This window comes from Lacerta agilis, chromosome 17 (genome assembly GCF_009819535.1).
Source record: "Lacerta agilis isolate rLacAgi1 chromosome 17, rLacAgi1.pri, whole genome shotgun sequence".
NCBI lineage: Eukaryota > Metazoa > Chordata > Lepidosauria > Squamata > Lacertidae > Lacerta > Lacerta agilis.
The window spans coordinates 38,822,973-38,842,431 of NC_046328.1; the positions used below are offsets into that span (position 1 = coordinate 38,822,973).

At 42.4% G+C, this 19,459-nt stretch overlaps 2 protein-coding genes across 2 annotated transcripts; both read left to right on the top strand.

Moving 5' to 3' along the window:
• The first annotated feature begins 1,123 nt into the window (after window positions 1-1,123).
• On the top strand, window positions 1,124-7,017 carry LOC117061478 (vomeronasal type-2 receptor 26-like). Its single transcript, XM_033174316.1, has 4 exons — window positions 1,124-1,476; window positions 2,217-3,071; window positions 4,409-4,535; window positions 6,116-7,017. Exons 1-4 carry the CDS (start codon window positions 1,150-1,152, stop codon window positions 7,015-7,017), a joined length of 2,211 nt encoding a protein of 736 aa, XP_033030207.1. The 5' UTR covers window positions 1,124-1,149.
• A 2,668-nt stretch (window positions 7,018-9,685) lies between these two features.
• Window positions 9,686-17,522, top strand: LOC117038925 (vomeronasal type-2 receptor 26-like). Its single transcript, XM_033135912.1, has 6 exons — window positions 9,686-9,720; window positions 10,723-10,882; window positions 12,577-13,437; window positions 14,643-14,870; window positions 15,278-15,404; window positions 16,624-17,522. The coding sequence occupies exons 1-6, from the start codon at window positions 9,701-9,703 to the stop codon at window positions 17,520-17,522; spliced, it is 2,295 nt and encodes a 764-aa protein (XP_032991803.1). The 5' UTR covers window positions 9,686-9,700.
• Window positions 17,523-19,459: the final 1,937 nt, after the last annotated feature.

Consider the following 19,459-nt stretch of genomic DNA (forward strand, 5'->3'; position numbering starts at 1 on the left):
TGAAATTAGGTCCCATGGAGAACAAGATGACAAACTCGTAATTATTTAAGTCCCTTTCAATTTAGTAGGCACAATATTCAATTAGTCTAGATCAACTGAACATTTTCATGGAGAAGTTGCAGTTCTGAATAAGTTTATCATATCCTCTGTAATTATCAAATCAACTATGATTAATTCTCCTTGTTTTCAAGGTTCCATGGGGAATGTCCATGGCCACGAGCAAAACTATCTGCTGGCACTGAATAAACCATCCATATCCCTTGCACCATTCAGAAAAGAGAGACAGGCAGGGAGAACTCCGTCATTCTGAAATTCAAATCATCGCATCTGCTGAATAAGTAGCCATCTAAATCTAATTCCAGGATTCACAGCTGCTTGAATAGCAATGCTAGAATAGGTGGAATTCTTTCTAGAAATCAGATTTTAATAGTAAATAATGGTGTCAGTTTTGTTAGTATTTGTGTTGTTGCCTCAAGCAGTGTGCAAGCTTCCAAATGCAGCTAAATGTAGTATCAGGGACCCTCTCCCTATTCTCCACAAGTATTATCAGCCTGGAGATCTCAATATTGCTGGCATTTCTTCGCAAAACTTTGTGTTTTCAAGTCCAATGACATTTGAAAAACCTCCCACTACTGAGCTCTTTGGTGATATCATGTAAGGAGATATAAAATGTACCTGTTCCGATAATATTATTGCAAGAATGATTTTGTGGATAAGCATTTACACTCACCATAATCTTCTTTTGATTTTCTGCTGGGGGGAACAGCCAATTAAATTGTAAGGAATGATATTTTAAACTGCATTGTCTATTAGATATTCTGGATGGGATAACAACTTACAGGCAATTATTACCAACCCTATTGTTTTAAATTCATCCTAGTGCTTTCAGTAGATCTTCTTTTGTTAAATATATGGTATCTGATAATTTCAAAAATTGGAATAGACCTGATTTAAGCAATACAACCCCCCCAAATTTCTATTCTAACTTGGCCTTCTTTAGCTTCTACCAAGTGCCGTCATTAGATGCATATTGAGAAAATTCCAGAGGGTACATTGCCACAGTCAACTCACGTTGTAATACATAACTTGATGAAATGCCACAGTGAAGTATGTATTGTATAGAATTGTGCCCAATATAACCTGAAGCAGATGAACCATATTGTGGCATGTAACTCTCCTTTCAGCGTACTGACCCACCTCTACCAGCACATTGTGGCCTTGGCATTTGCTGTAAGTGAAATCAATTTAAACCCCCGACTCTTACCCAACATCACTCTGGGCTTCCAGATCTATAATAGCCAGTTCAGTACAAGCACAACCTATCAAGCTTCAATGGAACTTCTCTCGACTCAGGAAAGATTAATCCCAAACTACAAGTGTGACACCCGGAGCAATGCAGTAGCAGTCATTGGGGGACCTAATTCCAATGTCTGCCTCCATATGGCAACCATCCTGAGCTACTACAAGATGCCACAGGTACGCTTTGCTCATGAGCAGGATGTATGAGCAAACCACAGTTACTTCTCTTCCTTTTCAGATGTGGTTTGGAGGTTAAAATGGATGTGGCTGAAATCACACTGGAAGCTTTGTAGGAAAACTTGACTATGGGGAGAATGCCTACATTATCTCAGATCCATTTGGCATAAATAGAGATTTCTGTTTCAGAGCCTAGATATGTTGTTGTTGTTTAGTCTTTTAGTCACGTCTGACCCCATGGACCAGAGCATGCCAGGCACTGGTGTCTTCCGCTGCCTTCTGCAGTTTGCTCAAACTCATGTTTGTAGCTTCGAGAACACTGTCCAACCATCTCGTCCTCTGTCGTTCCCTTCTCCTTGTGCCCTCCATCTTTCCCAACATCAGGGTCTTTTCCAGGGAGTCTTCTCTTCTCATGAGGTGGCCATCTCGCCCTCTGTCGTCCCCTTCTCCTTGTGCCCTCCATCTTTCCCAACATGCTGCATGCTACACAGAGGACAAGAGAGATACAAAGTCCTGTTGCATGAGCAGCAAACCCCTTTGGCATTGATCGATGCTACCATCAGAGTTTAAGATGAGGTTAGATTGGAAGAAGGTTCAAAAGAAAATGTTGATCCTTCTTAGGTGATATTTTGTGAGAAGCATTATGGTTTGGTAGTAGCTGTATTGCCAGAAATACACACATTCACCTACAAGAACATGGTGATATGAGAACTTACTGTTTTGTTGTAATGTTTCTTTAGCTTGCATATGGTTCCGCACCAGTACTGGATACTGAAAAACAAGGTGCTTTCATCCAACAGATGTTCCCAAACGGGGCTCACCAATATATGGGGATTCTCCAGTTACTTCTTCATTTCAGGTGGACATGGATTGGGGTGGTTTATCTGGATGATGACAACGGAGAGAGGTTTGTGCAGAATGTGCTTCCCATCTTCTCCCAAAGAGGTATCTGCTTTGCCTTCGTAGAATGTTTACCAAAACAGGGATCCTCCGATACTTTTGGTGTAATTGCGGGAAAGGGGGTCAACATGACTGCGGGCATCATGGCAAGCACTGCCAGTGTGGTGGTTGTGCATGGTGAAATTCAGACCATGCTAGTCTTGAGGACATTGATCGTTTTTTGGGAATTCAATAGTGGCCTAAAGAATGCAAAACTCCTGGTTAAGACGGCTGAAATGGATTTCACATCATTTCATTTGCAAAGACAGTGGGACACAGAATTCATCCATGGTGCTCTATCTTTTGCAGTCCACTCCGAAAGGGTGTTAGGATTTCATAAATTTATTCAGAACAGGAACCCCATTTCAGAAAAAGAAGACAAATTGCTTAGAGTATTCTGGGAACAAACATTTACCTGTCTTCTCCCTGACACCAAAGTAGACATGGCAAATGAGGAAATCTGTACGGGGAAGGAGAAGCTAGACACTCTTCCAGCATCAGTTTTTGAAATGAGTACAACTGCCCACAGTTACAACATCTACCTGGCTGTTTATGCTGTGGTTCATGCCCTGCAATCCATGGATTTGTCGAAGTCCAAAAAGCAAGCAATTGGAGGACGGCAGAGAAAGAAGTTTCTCATTGAACACCCATGGCAGGTAAAACGCAAAGAGAAGAGTGGTCACTCTCTGTGTGAAGTGTGGGTTTGCGGCAGCTGCAGACATGGTTTTTTCACTGATCCATTTTTCAACTTGTTTTCTGGTGCTTCTTGTTCACAGTAAACACATTGAATGCTTGTTACTTTGAAAATACCTAAGCATATCAACTTGATGATCTGCCTTTCAGAGCCACCCTTCTTTCTTTCAGGACCAAGACTTGCAGTGGTCTCTAATTTGAATGCACAATATCTACCTATTACTAGATATTTGGCCATCCAAGTTTTTTGGAGCATGATAAAGTCAAATGCTTGATGAAATAGTTATCCACACTGTTGGGAAGGTAGGTGAACTAGCCTGTCATGTTCCAGGAGACAATTTCGAGGGGCATAAGCGCCCAATGAGTATGCTGGTCTTTGCACCTTCATAGCATTTGGTTAATGCCACTGTGGTTGAAGATTGTTTTTCATGTTGGTGAACTCCACAATAAGCAGAAAAAGTTCATCTTATTAAAAGAATAAGTAAGCAAACACCACACCAACCCACCCACTGAAGCATGCTCAGTAGCCTCCAGAAGACAAAGAACATGGTGGAACAAGGGGGTTTTCCCTGCTTGAGCTCATAGTACCGTAGAGGAGAATATCACTGGCTTCCTGCTTGGAACAATGAACTGCCACATCCAGAACTGCTCATTTAAAGAGCCCATTGATCCTAGTTTGAAGTGTGTTGTATTATTGCCTTGCTTCTCTCCTAAGATCTCTCTCTCTCTCTCTCTCTCTCTCTCTCTCTCTCTCTTCCCTTTAGCTCCAACATTTTCTACGAAATGTTTCATTTAACAACAGTGCTGGGGAAAAGGTTTCATTTGATCAAAATGGGGCCTTACAAGCTGGATTTGACATTATAAATTGGGTCACATTCCCAAATCAATCTTTTCTTAGAGTCAGAGTTGGAAACATAGACCCAGATGCCCCCCAAGCATTCACTATTGATGAGGAAGCCATTGTATGGCCTAATATCTATTACCAGGTAAGGATCCACAAAACTTTTCAGTTGGTTCCCATTATTTCCCCAAAGTTTAAAAAGCGGTTTATTCTTCACAATTGGAACCAACTTTGCCTCTTCCTCATGTCAGCTAGATGAGGCTCGTTTATCTTAAGCACAACCAAGGTGGAAGTTCAATCAGTCCTACTGCATAGAAAGTAACTCCTAAGACTCAAGGAAATTTATTATGCCATGCCAACATCAATCTCATTCTCAGCTGTAGATTAAACTATATCATACAAACTATCTAAACCTATTTTTTGAATGTTAAAATATTCTGTGCTTTCTTTTGTTGACAGTCGCTTCCCATTTCTCTGTGCAATGACGATTGTCATGCAGGTTATAGAAAGGGCAAGAAGGAGGGGAAGCCACCTTGCTGTTATGATTGCCTTCCGTGTCCAGAAGGAAAGATCTCCAACCAGAAGGGTAATCATGATAATGTATAAAGTTCTCAGAAGAATTGCATATACTCCACTGGATGCATGTCAGGCTGACACTCATTTATCTAACGATTCTAAAAAAAACATTTGCAGTTCAGTTTTCCATATAAATGCATACTGATTTTTGGATTAGAACTCTATAACAAAGCTCAGAAAAAAGTGAACTCTGAAGTTTAGCAGTGTTTTCAGTTCTCGTATTATTTCAGGAAGAATTAATAAGCAATTTTTATTGGAGATGCTAATATTGAACAGTTTGAAGTGACTGGATACATGAAAACAGAGTCCTTTTGGAATAAAAATGTTGTAAAGGCCCATACGTTTAATTGAAATGTTTACTTGTAGAACGTTTTTAAAAAACAAAGCAAAAACATCAATGATACAGTGGTACCTCAGGTTAAGAACTTAATTCATTCTGGAGGTCTGTTCTTAACCTGAAACTTTTCTTAACCCAAGATACTATTTCTGGTTAGCGGAGTCTGCAAACTGAAGCATATGTAACCTGAAGCGTCTGTAACCCGAGGTACCACTGTACATCAAAAATATCCACACAATACCTTGTGCTGTCCAGCTTAGAAATAACTTTAATTTAAATTCAAAGCTGACAAACATAGCTCTCTCTCAAACACTCACACACACAGGCTCCACTGCCTGCCGTCCAGCTGCTTTGGCCTGGATCTACTTACTTGGAGAGCTTCATTTACATCCTCACTCCACAAAGTTTGAAAACAAAGAAACCCAAAGGCAACTCCTTTCAAAACAAGGATTTGCAACCAAAAACCCTTGTCACCTGATCTAATGTTAATCACTCACATGTTAACTGCTAGAGAACAACAACCCGTTAATTATCAACTCCGTTAAATCACAGAAAGAGCTCTTCTTGCTGTTCTTCAGTTTCAAGAGATGTGGGTGGCATTGTGGTCTAAACTACTGAGCCTCTTGGGCTTGCCGATCAGAAGGTTGGTGCTCATATCTGCACAAAGGGGTGAGCTCCTGTTCCTCTGCCCCAGCTCATGCCTTACCTAGCAGTTAGGTCTCTCTTTCCAGGCTCCCTCAGCCTGAAAGCAGGATGAGCGCCGCAACCCCATAGTTGACTTTGACTGGACTTACCGTCCAGGTTCTTTACTTTTACCTTTTACCTTTAGCTTCAATGTAATCTTTGAGTTAAGCCCTTTCACCAATACAAACAGGCAGTCCCATTTCAGTGTGAATTAAACCAATTATACTTAAAAAATCTGTATTAGAATGCAAACGGAATGATTCTTTCCACTACAGACCATTTCAGTTTGATGGTGAACGTTGACAAGGGAATACAGACTGATTTAATATACAGCAGTATATGATGCCACTTGACTAAAACAAAACAAATATTTTGATATATACATCCGGGCAAGATGGCAGCAGAGGCATTACTCCCATGGACAAAAAGCAGCATTGGTATTTCCCTGTGCCTCTGAGCTCTTAGCATTTGGGTCCAAGATTTTGTTTCATGTTTTGACCTATTTGCCTTCATTTGGGTTTTTCCAATACCAGAGCATGTACAACAAAATGAATTTTTCTCTTTTTCAGACATGGATGCCTGCTTTCAATGCCCAGATGGACAATATCCAAACAATGGCCAGGATTCATGCATTCCAAAATATATAACCTTCTTGTCTTATGAAGAAACATTGGGTCTCGGTTTGGCTCTTCTTGCTCTTTCCTTGTCTTCCATCACAGCTTTTGTGCTGGGAATCTTCATTACGCACAGGGACACTCCCATAGTCAAAGCCAACAACCGGAGCCTCACCTACACTCTCCTTGTCTCCCTGCTGCTCTCCTTCCTTTGTGCTTTGCTATTCATTGGCCAACCTGAGAAGGTAACCTGCCTCCTCCAACAACTTGCTTTTGGCTTCATATTCACTGTGGCTGTGTCAAGTGTGCTGGCTAAAACCATCCTTGTTGTCCTAGCTTTCCGGGCCACCAGGCCAGGGTCTAAACTGAGAAAATGGGTGGGGAAACACCTGGCCACCTCAATTGTTCTTTCCTGCTGCCTGATTCAAGCCATTATTTGTACTGTGTGGTTGTCCACCTCTCCTCCATTCCCCTATTTGGACATGCACACAATGCGTGATGCAATTGTACTGCAATGTAGTGAAGGTTCCCCTCTCATGTTCTACTCTGTGCTGGGCTTTTTGGGTTTCCTGGCCATTGTCAGCTTCAGTGTGGCTTTCCTAGCCAGGAAGTTGCCTGACAGCTTTAATGAAGCCAAGTTCATCACCTTCAGCATGCTGGTTTTTTGCAGTGTGTGGTTGTCTTTTGTTCCAACCTACCTGAGTACTAAGGGGAAATACATGGTGGCTGTGGAGATCTTCTCCATCTTGTCCTCCAGTGCAGGCTTACTGGTTTGTATCTTTTTCCCAAAAAGCTATATAATTATGGTGAGGCCTGAGTTGAACAACAGAGAGCAGCTAATACAGAGGAAAAAATAATTATTGTAAAGTAGTGCTCAACCCAACTAACGTTATTCATCATTTAACTGCATTGTAAGCAATGGAAATTTAGTCATAGCTAAATATCTACCTTGTCGTCCATGGAACTCACAGTGTAATCCCAACCAAATATACTTATCCTCAGCTAAGTTGCACTATTATTGCAGCCTCAATCATGAGAAGAAAAAGAAAGAAACAGAAAAAAGAAAAGAGAAAAGAGAAAGAGAGGAAAGAAGAAGAGAAAGCGAAAGAAGCAGAAAGAAGACGTGAAAGAAAGAAGAGAAATAACTGAGAAAAGAAAAGAAACAATTAAGAAAAAGAAAAAAGGACTTAATGATTTCCCACCTACTGGTTACATAAAATGAGATGAGAAAGAGAAATGAGATGAGAAAGAGAAAGAACCAGAAAAAGACAGGAAAGAAAGAGGACGCGGAGAAGGAGGATTAAGACATTCAGTCCATGATAGCACCATCTTCTCGACTTTCTGTTAAATAATATTTATTTTAAATCAATGTGTCTCAAAGTCATTCATTTCTTTTTCCCATGAAAAGTCCAAGAGGAGTTCCCAAATTATTATTATTATTATTAGTAGTAGTAGTAGTAGTAGTAGAAAATGTCAACCATGCTTTTTCCTAGTTATCAAATTTACTTCATTAATTCCCTATGCCATTTCTCCACACTGAGTAACAGCAAATTCTCCCATCTGTGTCCACAAGTCTCTCCACTTGTGATCACATATTGGAATAATATTCCATAATTCTTGTCCTGTGTCTTTAAGATCTGTGTGACTCTGCACGCTGTGCTGTTGGTTTACACCTTTCACTAATAAAGGATTAGATCTGGCCATTACCATGGTTTTGCTCCAACCCTCCTTTGCGCCTGCGGTTCAGGACAGCATGCTTGGCTTGCCTTGTGTTCATCCACATTTGAGTGGAGAAAAATGATTGGTGAAAAAAGGTAATGTCTTGATTGGACTAGGCCAAGAAGGCTCACCAGATCTTTGGCTGGAGCTATCCAAACACCCCAGCTAAATTAGAAAACTGCCTCTGTACCAGGCCTTGCGTTTTGATATCTGAGGATTGGGTCTGTTGAAACAAAAATTTTACAACCACCAGAATAAGTCTAGTGTCATGAAAGAAAAGCAGGATTGTTCTCCCCCGCAAAAAAGGTTTTAAATGTTTTAAAAACATCTGGCTTAAAGGAAATAGTGATGGTGGTGAGAATGTTACTATATTGTGAACACACACACACACACACACACACACACACACAAAACAGCAGGATTTAATCACTAACATAATTTAATGTTTGGCATATGTATCTATGGAATAAGTCTCCTTTTCTTGGGCGCTGAATGCCAGAGAAAATGCCCTGGTTCCTATTATCTGATGGTCCCATGGGCTGAGATTAGGAAATGAAACTTTTTAAGGTACCATTACCATTTAATGCCAGATTATTCTGTGAACCGCCCTGATATTCTGTGAACTGCTCTGAGACCCCCGGGTATAGAGTGGCGAGGTACCCTTAACCGTTAGGCCCAGTCGCGGACAACTCTGGGGTTGCAGCGCTCATCTCACTCTATGGACCAAGGGAGCCGGTGTTTGTCCGCAGACAGCTTCGGGTCATGTGGCCAGCATGACAAAGCCGCTTCTGGCGAAACCAGAGCAGCACATGGGAATGCCATTTACCTTCCTGCAGGAGCAGTACCTATTTATCTACTTGCACTTTGGTGTGCTTTTGAACTGGTAGGTGGGCAGGAGCTGGGACCGAGCAACGGGAGCTCACCCCATCTTAGCGGGGATTTGAACTGCTGGCTTTCTGATCAGCAAGCCCAAGAGGCTCAGTGGTTTAGACCACAGCGCTACCCGCGTCCCTATAGGGTGGTATGTAAATTCAATTAAATCATCACCACCACCATCATCATCACTATCCTGAATTAGTGATAGGATTTTCCCCGGAATCCGACCACAATCCTGTCATTTCATAGAGCTGAAAGGCCAACACAACTTTATGTTAGTCTTTGTTAGTTTCTTAATGCCTCTCTTTTTTGGTGGCCTTGCAGATGCTTTGGAGTTTATTGTTGCCACAGTGGGGAGGGCTGTGAAGCCTACTGACTTCTGCTGATATGTCAAGGGGGGGGGATATTCTTCTGCACCTCCACAGTAAATGCTAAACATGTCATTAAATCCCCAGTAACTATCAAATCAAATGTGATTACAACCACTTCTGCAAATATCATGGGAAATTCTATTGGCCACTAGCAAAATAGTAATCTCAGACTCAAGCTAGATATTAACATCCGCTGTGCCGTCAGTCTGAGTGCTAATAAACTGCACTCTTGGAAGTCCCAGCTTTCGAGCTCAGCTGACTGAGTGATTATTTAGCTCAGATGATGAAAATAACAGGCACTCAAATGATAATGTGGGAAGTGATAAAATGGTTTCTTACTGGATGGTTTTCATCCAAGATTATTCTATTTGGAATACTGGCATTAGTGTGGCTGCCCCAAGCTGGTTGCAGACTTCCTGTTCTTAAATCTTGCAGGGATGGGCATGCTCCTAGCCTTCACAACTATTATCAGTCAGGTGATCTCATCATTGGGTACATTATTTCGCAGATCTACATTTCTTCTTACCAGATAACATTCACAAAACATCCTTCTCAGGACGTAGTTGATGAGCTCATGTACGGAGCTAGGTTTTGATGATGGTGTTGATGATGATGATAGTAATAAGAATATAAAAATCTTTTCAGATAATATTCTCAGGATGGTTCTATGAGGATGAGTTTGAGCTTCAATAGTTAGGGGGATGAGCTCATTCCTTACTTCCTTTTCAGAAAGGCATCCTGCCTCTACCGCTACCTTTTGGTATATTCTTATTTGCTGTGCTGGTGTAAATGATAATATTAGTATTAAAAGTAGTAATGAATGCAGATATTCTGTAACATTACTTCTCTCAGTAACGATGTGGCTGATTTCTGATGCTGAGTGTGCAATTGCTAAGCCCAATCCTATTATTTGTAAGTACTGTATGATCAATCCTGAGACCTCACTGTTGCTGGCATTATTTCTCATATTTACATTATAGTAAGCTTTTAATGGATTTTATGTCTGTTGAATTTCTTGAACTGGCTGCACACTGCTGAGAGACTCTTGTCAAAACATGTGCTACCCCCCATGACATATTTAGAAGGCATCTGGGCTGCTACTGACTTTAGATAGCTTCCACTTGATGTTAGAAATGCACTTACTTCTTAGTTTTCATGGCCACTATTATCAGTTCCTGTTGTTGATCATGTGATCTTGAGGTATCTTTTTACCTGATTTTTTAAAAACCCAACGGCAGCTGGATTTTCTTGATTACAGGTGACAGCCAAATAAATCATACTGAGAGTAGACCCTTTGAAATCCGTATCTGTTTATTCTAATGGATCCGTTCTGAATATGATCAGCATTGTCTCTCACCCCATATATTTACTAGATATTGTCTTGTATTTTCATGATGTGACCGCCTTGATATTTATCATAGAAGTGGAAAGCGGTCTAAAAAAATAATCAAATTGCCATTGTAGGTTTCTGACTCAGAATTACCAGAACATCCTGGCCTTTGCATTTGCTGTTAGGGGGATAAATTGCAACACTCATATCTTACCCAATTTCACCCTGGGTTTCAACATCTATGAGAACTATTTCCAGCCAATATCGACACTTCAAGCCTCTATGGAACTTCTCTGCACAAGGGGAAGATTTATCCATAACTACAAATGTGAACCCCAGAACAGTTTGGCAGCGGTCATTGGGGGACCTGACTCTAATGTCTGTCTCCACATGGCAGTCATTCTGAACAACTATAAGATTCCACGTGTAAGTTGGCTACCCAAGGAACTGGGAGCTTATAAATCTGGGGTGGGGGCAGGAAGAGGAGTGTCATAGAGAGTCGGACTGCAAGCTGCATAAGGAACAAATTTAGACCAAGGAAAAATAATCCTTAAACTGGCTTCATGTGCAGTTCCAAACTGCCAGCGTTTGTGTCCCCGCTCCTCCACATGCAGCTGCTGGGTGACCTTGGGCTAGTCGCACTTCTCTGAAGTCTCTCAGCCTCACTCAGCTCACAGAGTGTTTGTTGTGGGGAGGAAAGGAAAGGAGATTGTGAGCCGCTTTGAGACTCCTTAAGGGGAGTGAAAGGCAGGGTATCAAGTCCGAACACCTCCTCCTCCTCCTCCTCCTCCTCCTCCTCCTCCTTCTCCTCCTCTTCTTCCTCTTCCTCTTCTTCCTCCTCTTCTTCTTCTTCAAACTAATGTTCATTTTATGACCACTGTAAGTCCAACTCCCTATTCACTGCAAGAACCCACAGCATTCCTGGCAAGTGGACACCGAGCTCTCCTTAAATGCCTCAGATGATTGAGAAATGCAGAGGCAGTGCTGGAGAGTCAGGCAGGAGTGCAGGTCAAACATAATTGTGGAATCTTTACTGCCAATCCATAGGGGTGGGGAGTCCTCTGCATCAACATTTATTTTTTTAAGAGGGTCCCTTAGACATAGTAACACAGTCATAGGAATTGGGGTGGGGTGGGGAAGAAAGATGTGTGAAAATGGCGTCTTGGGCACAGCAGCTGTGTTGATAGCCTGGTCACCATTTTGCAATATGCACAATGCCCCAGATCCAGCATTGTTCCAGGGATTTGCAATGATGTTGGGAACAGGAGAAGAGGATGGTAAAAAATAAATATTCTGAGGAAAACCCTGCAAAGTTGTTTTCTCTTCCTACAGGGATAGATGAGGGGAAGAATAACTGTGTTTTGATAATGTCCAGGTCCTCTCTAGAGGGGGGGGGGGAATCCTTTCCTTCTGCTTAATAACTAGCCATCAAAGACACAAACATTGAGATCTGTTTATGACCCCAGTGGATGACTGGAAATAAGCATTACATTTTGGCAAATGTATCACTATATTTGGTGTGGGAAATCAGGTAATAGACATCAGGGGAAGACATCCCCTCTCTCTCTTTGATCTGTAAAGGTAAAGGGACCCCTGACCATTAGGTCCAGTCACGGACGACTCTGGGGTTGCGGCACTCATCTCTCATTAATGGCTGAGGGAGCCGGCGTACACTTTCCGGGTCATGTGGCCAGCATGACAAAGCCGCTTCTGGCAAACCAGAGCAGCTCACGGTAATGCCTTTTAACTTCCCGCTGGAGCGGTACTTATTTATCTACTTGCACTTTTGATGTGCTTTCAAATTCCTAGGTGGGCAGGAGCTGGGACCGAGCAACGGGAGCTAACCCCGTCATTGCAGGGATTCAAACCGCCAACCTTCTGATCAGAAAGTCCTAGGCTCTGTGGTTTAACCCACAGAGCCACCCGCGTCCTTCCTTTGACCTGTACAGCAATATAAAAATGCAGCTCAAAACACAGCAAGGAGAACTGACTTCACTGCTTTTTCAAACCACTAATGTGTACATAGCCAGAAAAAGAAAGTTGCAAAATCAACATTCAATTTTTTTTATTTTTGAAAAAAACCTTTTCCACTCTTCTTGGTTTTTCTTGCTTTTCTTTAGCTCACCTATAGCTCCGCTCCAGAAACCAACAGCAACCCCCAGGCTGCTTTTGAGTACTGGATGTTTCCAAGTGCATCCAATCAACACAAGGGTCTTCTCCAATTACTGCTGCATTTTGGGTGGACGTGGATTGGAGTGCTTTATTTCAGTGTTGCAAGTACGGAGATATTTGTACAGAACATGCTTCTCATGTTTTCCCAGAACGGTATCTGCTTTGACTTCATCGAGAAATTACCCCAAATAGATTTTTCCAGTCAGATTGAAAAAATGTTGCAGAAGGCGATTGAAACATTTAGAGTCATCATGGGGAGCGAAGCCAATGTGGTGGTCTTCCATGGTGAGACTCATACTATGATAGTTTTTAGAAATTGTATTCAGTATTTACAGTTTTATGATATGTCGGTGAACACCCAGGGTAAAGTATGGCTTATGACAGCTGAGATGGCTTTCACGTCCCTTCCTCTTCAAAGAAGATGGAATGTAGACATCCTGCATGGTGCGCTGTCCTTTGCTGTCCACTCAAAAGAGGTGCTGGGGTTCCATGAATTTCTTCAGATGAGAAATCCTGCTTTAGAAACAGAAGATGGCTTCATCAGGGTCTTCTGGGAAAAGGCATTTGAATGTTTCTTCCCCATATCCATGGTTGACAACGAGGTTGATGAAATCTGCACTGGAGAGGAGAGGCTGGAAACTCTCCCTGCATCTGTTTTTGAAATGAGCATGACTGGCCACAGCTACGGTGCCCACAATGCAGTCTATGCTATCGCTCATGCTTTGCATGCCATGCATTCATCCAGATTCAAGCGCAGAGCAACAGCGGGTGAAGGAAAATGGAAGTTTCTTAATCTACATCCGTGGCAGGTAAAGTTCTGAACTTAAAACTATTCTAGATCTCACCCTATCCATGGGTGAAGAAACAAACCGACCTTGATTGTTTAGAAATTAGTGGTGGGCAATCTGGCTCTGCCTTAATTTGCAATTTCCTCAATGAGTTCAGAATCTGACATTATAAACTCACACAGAAGTTGTATTTCATAATTACACTAGAATTAAAATTTGCTCCAATATGAGGTGGCCTGTGGACCTTTTAAGCCAGGCATAGGCAAACTCCGGCCCTCCAGATGTTTTGGAACTACAATTCCCATCACCCCTAGCTAACAGGACCAGTGGTCAGGGATGATGGGAAATGTAGCCTCAAAACTTCTGGAGGGCTGGAGCTTGCCTATGCCTGTTTTACGCATTCCACTCTTCATTTTCTTTAACTTTCTTAATTGTAACTGTCCTTGGGTGTCACTGGAATGTTTTACCAAAAGTAAGACAGCTTTCATTTATTATTGTATATGTATATTAGATTTCCCCCCCTTAAGAATGCATCCTTGACATGTTCCCTTGACATGGTCTTCTCCATGGTACTATGTGCATTGGCTCACAAGTGATCATCGCCATTGGCTTCATACCCCAGGCACCTCTCTCTTGTTTGAAGATATATGAAGCTTAACAGGTGAAGGCTTCTCTGTGCAACTGGGAGCCCTGGTCATGAAAGTCTTCCAAATTATATTTGACTGTATGTCCACAGCTGTATGTCCACACTATAATTTTGCCTAATAAGTGGAGGTTTTTGGAGGTAGAGCTTATTGGAATGTTCACACAGTTGGAAGAGTCAGCAGAGGGTAAACCAGGGTTTCCCAAACTTGGGTCTTCAGCTGTTTTTGGACTACAGTTCCTATCATACCTGACCACTGGTCCTGCTAGCCAGGGATGGTGGGAGTTGTAATCCAACAACAGCTGGGAACCCAAGTTTGGGAAACCCTGGGGTAAATGAATGGAGGCATACAAATGAAGATTTTTGGTTTAGCACAGAATTGGTTAAGCAGACATTGAGTACATGCCCTCCTCTTCCCCTGCAAGTCTTCACCTTTTTATTGGTCCATGCTTACATAAGCCCAATGATTGGATCAGGGAACAAATCTACAATAACAGCACCTCTTTTATTTGCTCTTCTATATTGCCTCTAATTTGATCGTCGGCATTTTTACAGCATAAATGTGTTTCTCCCCTCTGTTTAGATGCTCCACTTTCTGAGAAGTGTTACATTTAACAACAGTGCCGGGGAAACGATCTCCTTTGACCAAAATGGGGAATTATTAGGTGGACTTGATATTATCAACTGGGTTACTTTCCCCAACCAGTCTTTCGTTAGAGTAAAGGTGGGAAAGATAGACCCTAACGCTCCCACAGACAAAGTGTTCACCATTTCAGATGGTATCATCATATGGCCTGACAGATTTAACCAGGTAGGGCCAGTGGCAACGCTACCTGCTCCGACAGTGGGAGTGGCGTACATCTGGGGGCGTGGCTGATGCGCATCCCAGGGGGCATGGCATGCGTTGGGGGGGGGGGTTGTGCGGTGAGCACCGAGCATCCCAGGGGGGTGGGGTGTGTGTGAAAATGTTGGGGACTTATGGAATCTAGGAAAGGGGATATTTGAGGAATTTCATTGATAAACTTATCACAGTAGTGTTTGAAACTCTGTCCAGCCAGCAGTCACTAGACTAATTTTTCACAAAATGCATTGGTAGGCACAAATAAATGGCAACCCCTTCTTCTTCGGTCGCCCATTTCTTAAGAAAACATCACGAGGCTTTCAAAACACTATTTCCCCATAACGGTTAAAACAAGCCCCTCTTTCATTTATCAACAGGCCCAACCTCTTGCTCTATGCAATGACAAATGCTCTTTGGGTTACAGCACAAAGAAGAAAGAGGGAAAGCCACCTTGTTGCTATGATTGTCTTCCATGTCCAGAAGGAAAGATTTCAAACCAGATAGGTAAGAAATGGTTTGTTTGTTTCTTTAATGGAATATGTCAAGCATTTGGGCATACGGTTGTATTAGAAATTCATTTCACAGGTCTAAAAATTCATTCAAAGTCCAGAAGGAGTGGGGTTTGCTGATGTGTCTATACCAGTCCTACTGTTCACAATAGGGAAAAAGTATTATAGGCTGTACAGAAAATATGGTTGTTTCAGAATGGCCAGGGATGACGCACAAAAAAGGATACCCATAATTTGGGAATTATTTGTGTGTGTAGCAGGGTTGACCAAAATGCTCATATCAGCCATATCTCTCTCTCTCTCTCTCTCTCTCTCTCTCTCTCTCTCTCTCTCTCTCTCTCTCTCTGTGTGTGTGTGTGTGTGTTTCTGTCTGTGGTGATGACAAAGAGTATACAGTGGTACCTTGGGTTAAGTACTTAATGCGTTCCAGAGGTCCGTTCTTAACCTGAAGCGTACTTAACCTGAAGCGCCACTTTAGCTAATGGGACCTCCTGCTGCTGCTGCACCGCCAGAGCACGATTTCTGTTATTAAGCAGAGTTCTTAACCTGAAGCGTACTTAACCCGAGGTACCACTGTATAATGATGATTACGCATAACAAGGTCTGGTTGTGCTGGTAAGAATCTGTTTAAACTACATGCAGATTTTGTAAGGTCTAAAATCAAAGTAGAGTTATTTATCACTATCTATTTATGTATGCTATATTGTTACAGCAAGGAGAATATAGATTTTACATATTTGGGTCTTCCTGGTGTTTTAATTCTTTTTTGGGAGATCCTTATTGTATTTAGGAATCGTATCTACAGTATATCTATATACATACACATTATACTCAGGTTTTCAAAAGCCCAAGGTAGTTGAATGTGCATGTGTACTCTGTCAATTTCCCTCCCTCCCTCCCACCTGCTCAATGCTGCCCCGGGTGCTGGCAACCCCTGCTACGCCACTGAAGCACATTGAGCCAAATGCACCTGGAATACCCCTTTGCTGTTCAATATATGATGTAACAGTGAGTGGGCATGGTCAACATGCACTGGGAGGTGGGAGCAGTGCATTCATGACCAGTCCCCTACATATTTTAAGCCCATAACTACATCTGTAAGTAGACATTGCATGTTAGGAAATCAACTCTATGAAACCAATGTCATCATTTGTATGCTAGGCCTGAAGAAACAGAAGAACATTCACTGGCTTTGTTTTACTTTTCATTTTCAGACATGAACGACTGCTTTCAATGTCAACAAGATCATTATCCAAATAATAACAAAACTTTATGCATTCCAAAATATATAACTTTCTTGTCCTATGAAGAATCTTTAGGCAGCAGCATCGCCATTTCTGCCCTCTCTTTTTCTTCCACCACAATCTTGGTGCTTTGGATATTTATTAAGCACCGAAACACTCCCATAGTCAAAGCCAACAACCGGAACCTCACCTACACTCTCCTCATCTCCCTCATTCTCTCCTTCCTTTGTGCTTTGCTATTTATTGGCCAACCTGGAAAGCTGACATGCCTCCTTAGACAAGCTGCATTTGGCATCATCTTCTCAGTGTCAATTTCTTGCATCTTGGCCAAAACTGTCATTGTGATTCTCGCTTTCATGGCTACCAAGCCAGGATCCAGTATGAGGACATGGATGGGCAAAGATCTGACCAGCTCCATTGTCCTATCCTCCTCCTTTATTCAAGCCACCATTTGCACAGTGTGGCTAGTAACTTCTCCTCCATTCCCAGATATGGACATTCACTCCATGACTAAAGAAATTATACTGGAGTGTAATGAAGGTTCCACTATCATGTTCTACTGTGTCCTTGGCTTTATGGGCTTCCTGGCCATTGTCAGCTTTGCTGTGGCCTTCCTAGCCAGGAAGTTGCCAGACAGCTTTAATGAAGCCAAGTTCATCACCTTCAGCATGATGGTCTTCTGCAGTGTTTGGTTGTCTTTTATTCCAACCTATCTGAGCACCAAGGGGAAGTACATGGTGGCTGTGGAGATCTTCTCTATCTTAGCCTCCAGTTTGGGGCTACTGGGTTGCATCTTCCCCCCAAAATGTTACATCATTTTGATAAGACCCGAACTGAACAACAAAGAACAGCTTATGAGGAAAAAGTAAAGAATTTTAAGCCCTAATAATCTCAAGCCAGCTCTTTGGTTCAAATTTATGATTCAAGTCTATTTTCAATGAAAGCCTAATCATACCTGTAAGGGAGTCATGTTGAACTCAAAGCAATTTACTTCCTATTAAACATAGGTTGAAATGGTGCATTCCCTTGTAATAAATGGGACTTTATTGTTGGCTCAGTTATTTCCATTAAAAATCATGATTAATTTTAATTGAACTGGCAGCTAAGTTTTCTTACTTACTTACTTAATTTGGTGACTTCGTCCACCTTTCATCTGTTGATCACAGGGTGGGATGAAGGTTGGTTGGCATCGATCTGTTTGAGAGACAATAGGGTGTGCATCCAGAGGTGAAATCAAACCACTGCATTAGCAGCACCAAAGCCACTTCCCTGGGGCACGGACCTGAATGGTGTGCATGGAGGTCCTGGGCTGCCCAGAAGACAAAAAACCTCTCTCAGCCTCACTGATGTGATCCAAAGGAATGGAAAGCAATAGATTTGGCATCAGCTTGCCTGCAGTCGTTGCAAAAAGGAGGAGTACAAGGTGCCAGCCAACCACCTTAGGGACTCCACTCTGGATTTGTGTAGTGTTTACTCCTTAGCCTTTTCTTCAGCTGAAGATATCCTGCAAGGCAATGCAGGTTGATGAGCCCTATCTTCCTCTCACTTCTCTCTGCAGCCCATAAGCTCATACCAAGAACAAACTTAGTTGGTCTCTAAGGTGCTACTGGAAGGATTATTTATTTATTTTATTTTGTTTTGATTATGGCAGACCAACACGGCTACCTACCTCACCGGGTTTATCCAGATAGTCGAAGGGACACAACAATACATTTTTGTTGTTGTTCAGTCGTGTCCGACTCTTCGTGACCCCATGGACCAGAGCACGCCAGGCACCCCTATCCTCCACTGCAACCCACAGTTTGGCCAACAATACATAAGATGCTACATAAAATATAGACAAGTGAATCCTAAAACCCTTGATATAGAATATTATGCAGTGGAGTCCCTCAATACATTTGGAACATCAGATGTAGTTCAAACAGATTTAATAAATAACTGAACATAGTAAATAGCAGTGTGTAGCTTTGTCTTATGTCTGGAGAAAATAAACACTTTGTTACTTTGAACTGTGAGGGAGAGGAGTTTACCGCTTAACCAGGGACTCTGGAAGAAACAGTCTGCTGTTAAAAATGTCTGCTCACCTTCTCTGGTGGGCACCATTGTGGGCTGGCATTCCCCCACATGCTGGGGTCCGATGTGGGAAGTTTCCCAAGCAACAAATGAAACCTCTGGGCCGAGCTTGCTGCCTGGGTAGTTGGCCCCACCTGCTCACTTAATCAATGAATCATGAGTGGGCATGGGCCACCAGTAGATTACATAAGCACATGGCTTGCTCTGCAGCCACTTTTTCTTGGTTCTCCCACCTTCCCACCATTTATATATTGCACTTACATGTTGCTCTGCCCAATCTTGCTATGGCATAGCCGGTCGCCATATTCAGGGCCAGTTGGAATTTTCCCAGTTGGCAAATTGGCTCCATCCCTCTTGTTTTTGCCATCTTCATAGCAATCGCCACAACTTTGGTGGTTTAGGCATTGCAATAGCATAGTGTTGGTCAGAGGAGAATTGGGGTATCCAGTAAAAGAGATGCCTTTGTTCGGACAGCCAGGCAGGGGTGAGTGACCACAGCACTCCCCAGGTGCAATCCATTGGGGGAGTTACCCCTTGATGTAGGTCAAGTACTCCCTCATTTCCAGTTCACCACAAAATTCAAGTTCTTCCGGCAGGCAGGCCAGAAGGGGTGGGGTCTTCCCAATGCTTAGGGCAAACCTCTTACATCTGTTGTCAATAAACTTGTGGTCTGGCTTCACAAAAATATTGGTTGTCATGTCTCTTATTCTTGGAATTGGGAAGTACAGAAGAG

Coding starts and splice junctions, on each gene's coding strand:
- LOC117038925 (XM_033135912.1), top strand. CDS start 9,701: ATGTACGGAGCTAGGTTTTG. Junction 9,721..10,722: donor ATGTACGGAGCTAGGTTTTG/ATGATGGTGTTG, acceptor CCAGCCAATATC/GACACTTCAAGCCTCTATGG. Junction 14,871..15,277: donor GGCCTGACAGATTTAACCAG/GTAGGGCCAGTG, acceptor ATTTATCAACAG/GCCCAACCTCTTGCTCTATG.
- LOC117061478 (XM_033174316.1), top strand. CDS start 1,150: ATGAACCATATTGTGGCATGTAACTCTCCTTTCAGCGTACTGACCCAC. Junction 3,072..4,408: donor TCATTGAACACCCATGGCAG/GTAAAACGCAAA, acceptor TTTTGTTGACAG/TCGCTTCCCATTTCTCTGTG. Junction 4,536..6,115: donor AAAGATCTCCAACCAGAAGG/GTAATCATGATA, acceptor TCTCTTTTTCAG/ACATGGATGCCTGCTTTCAA.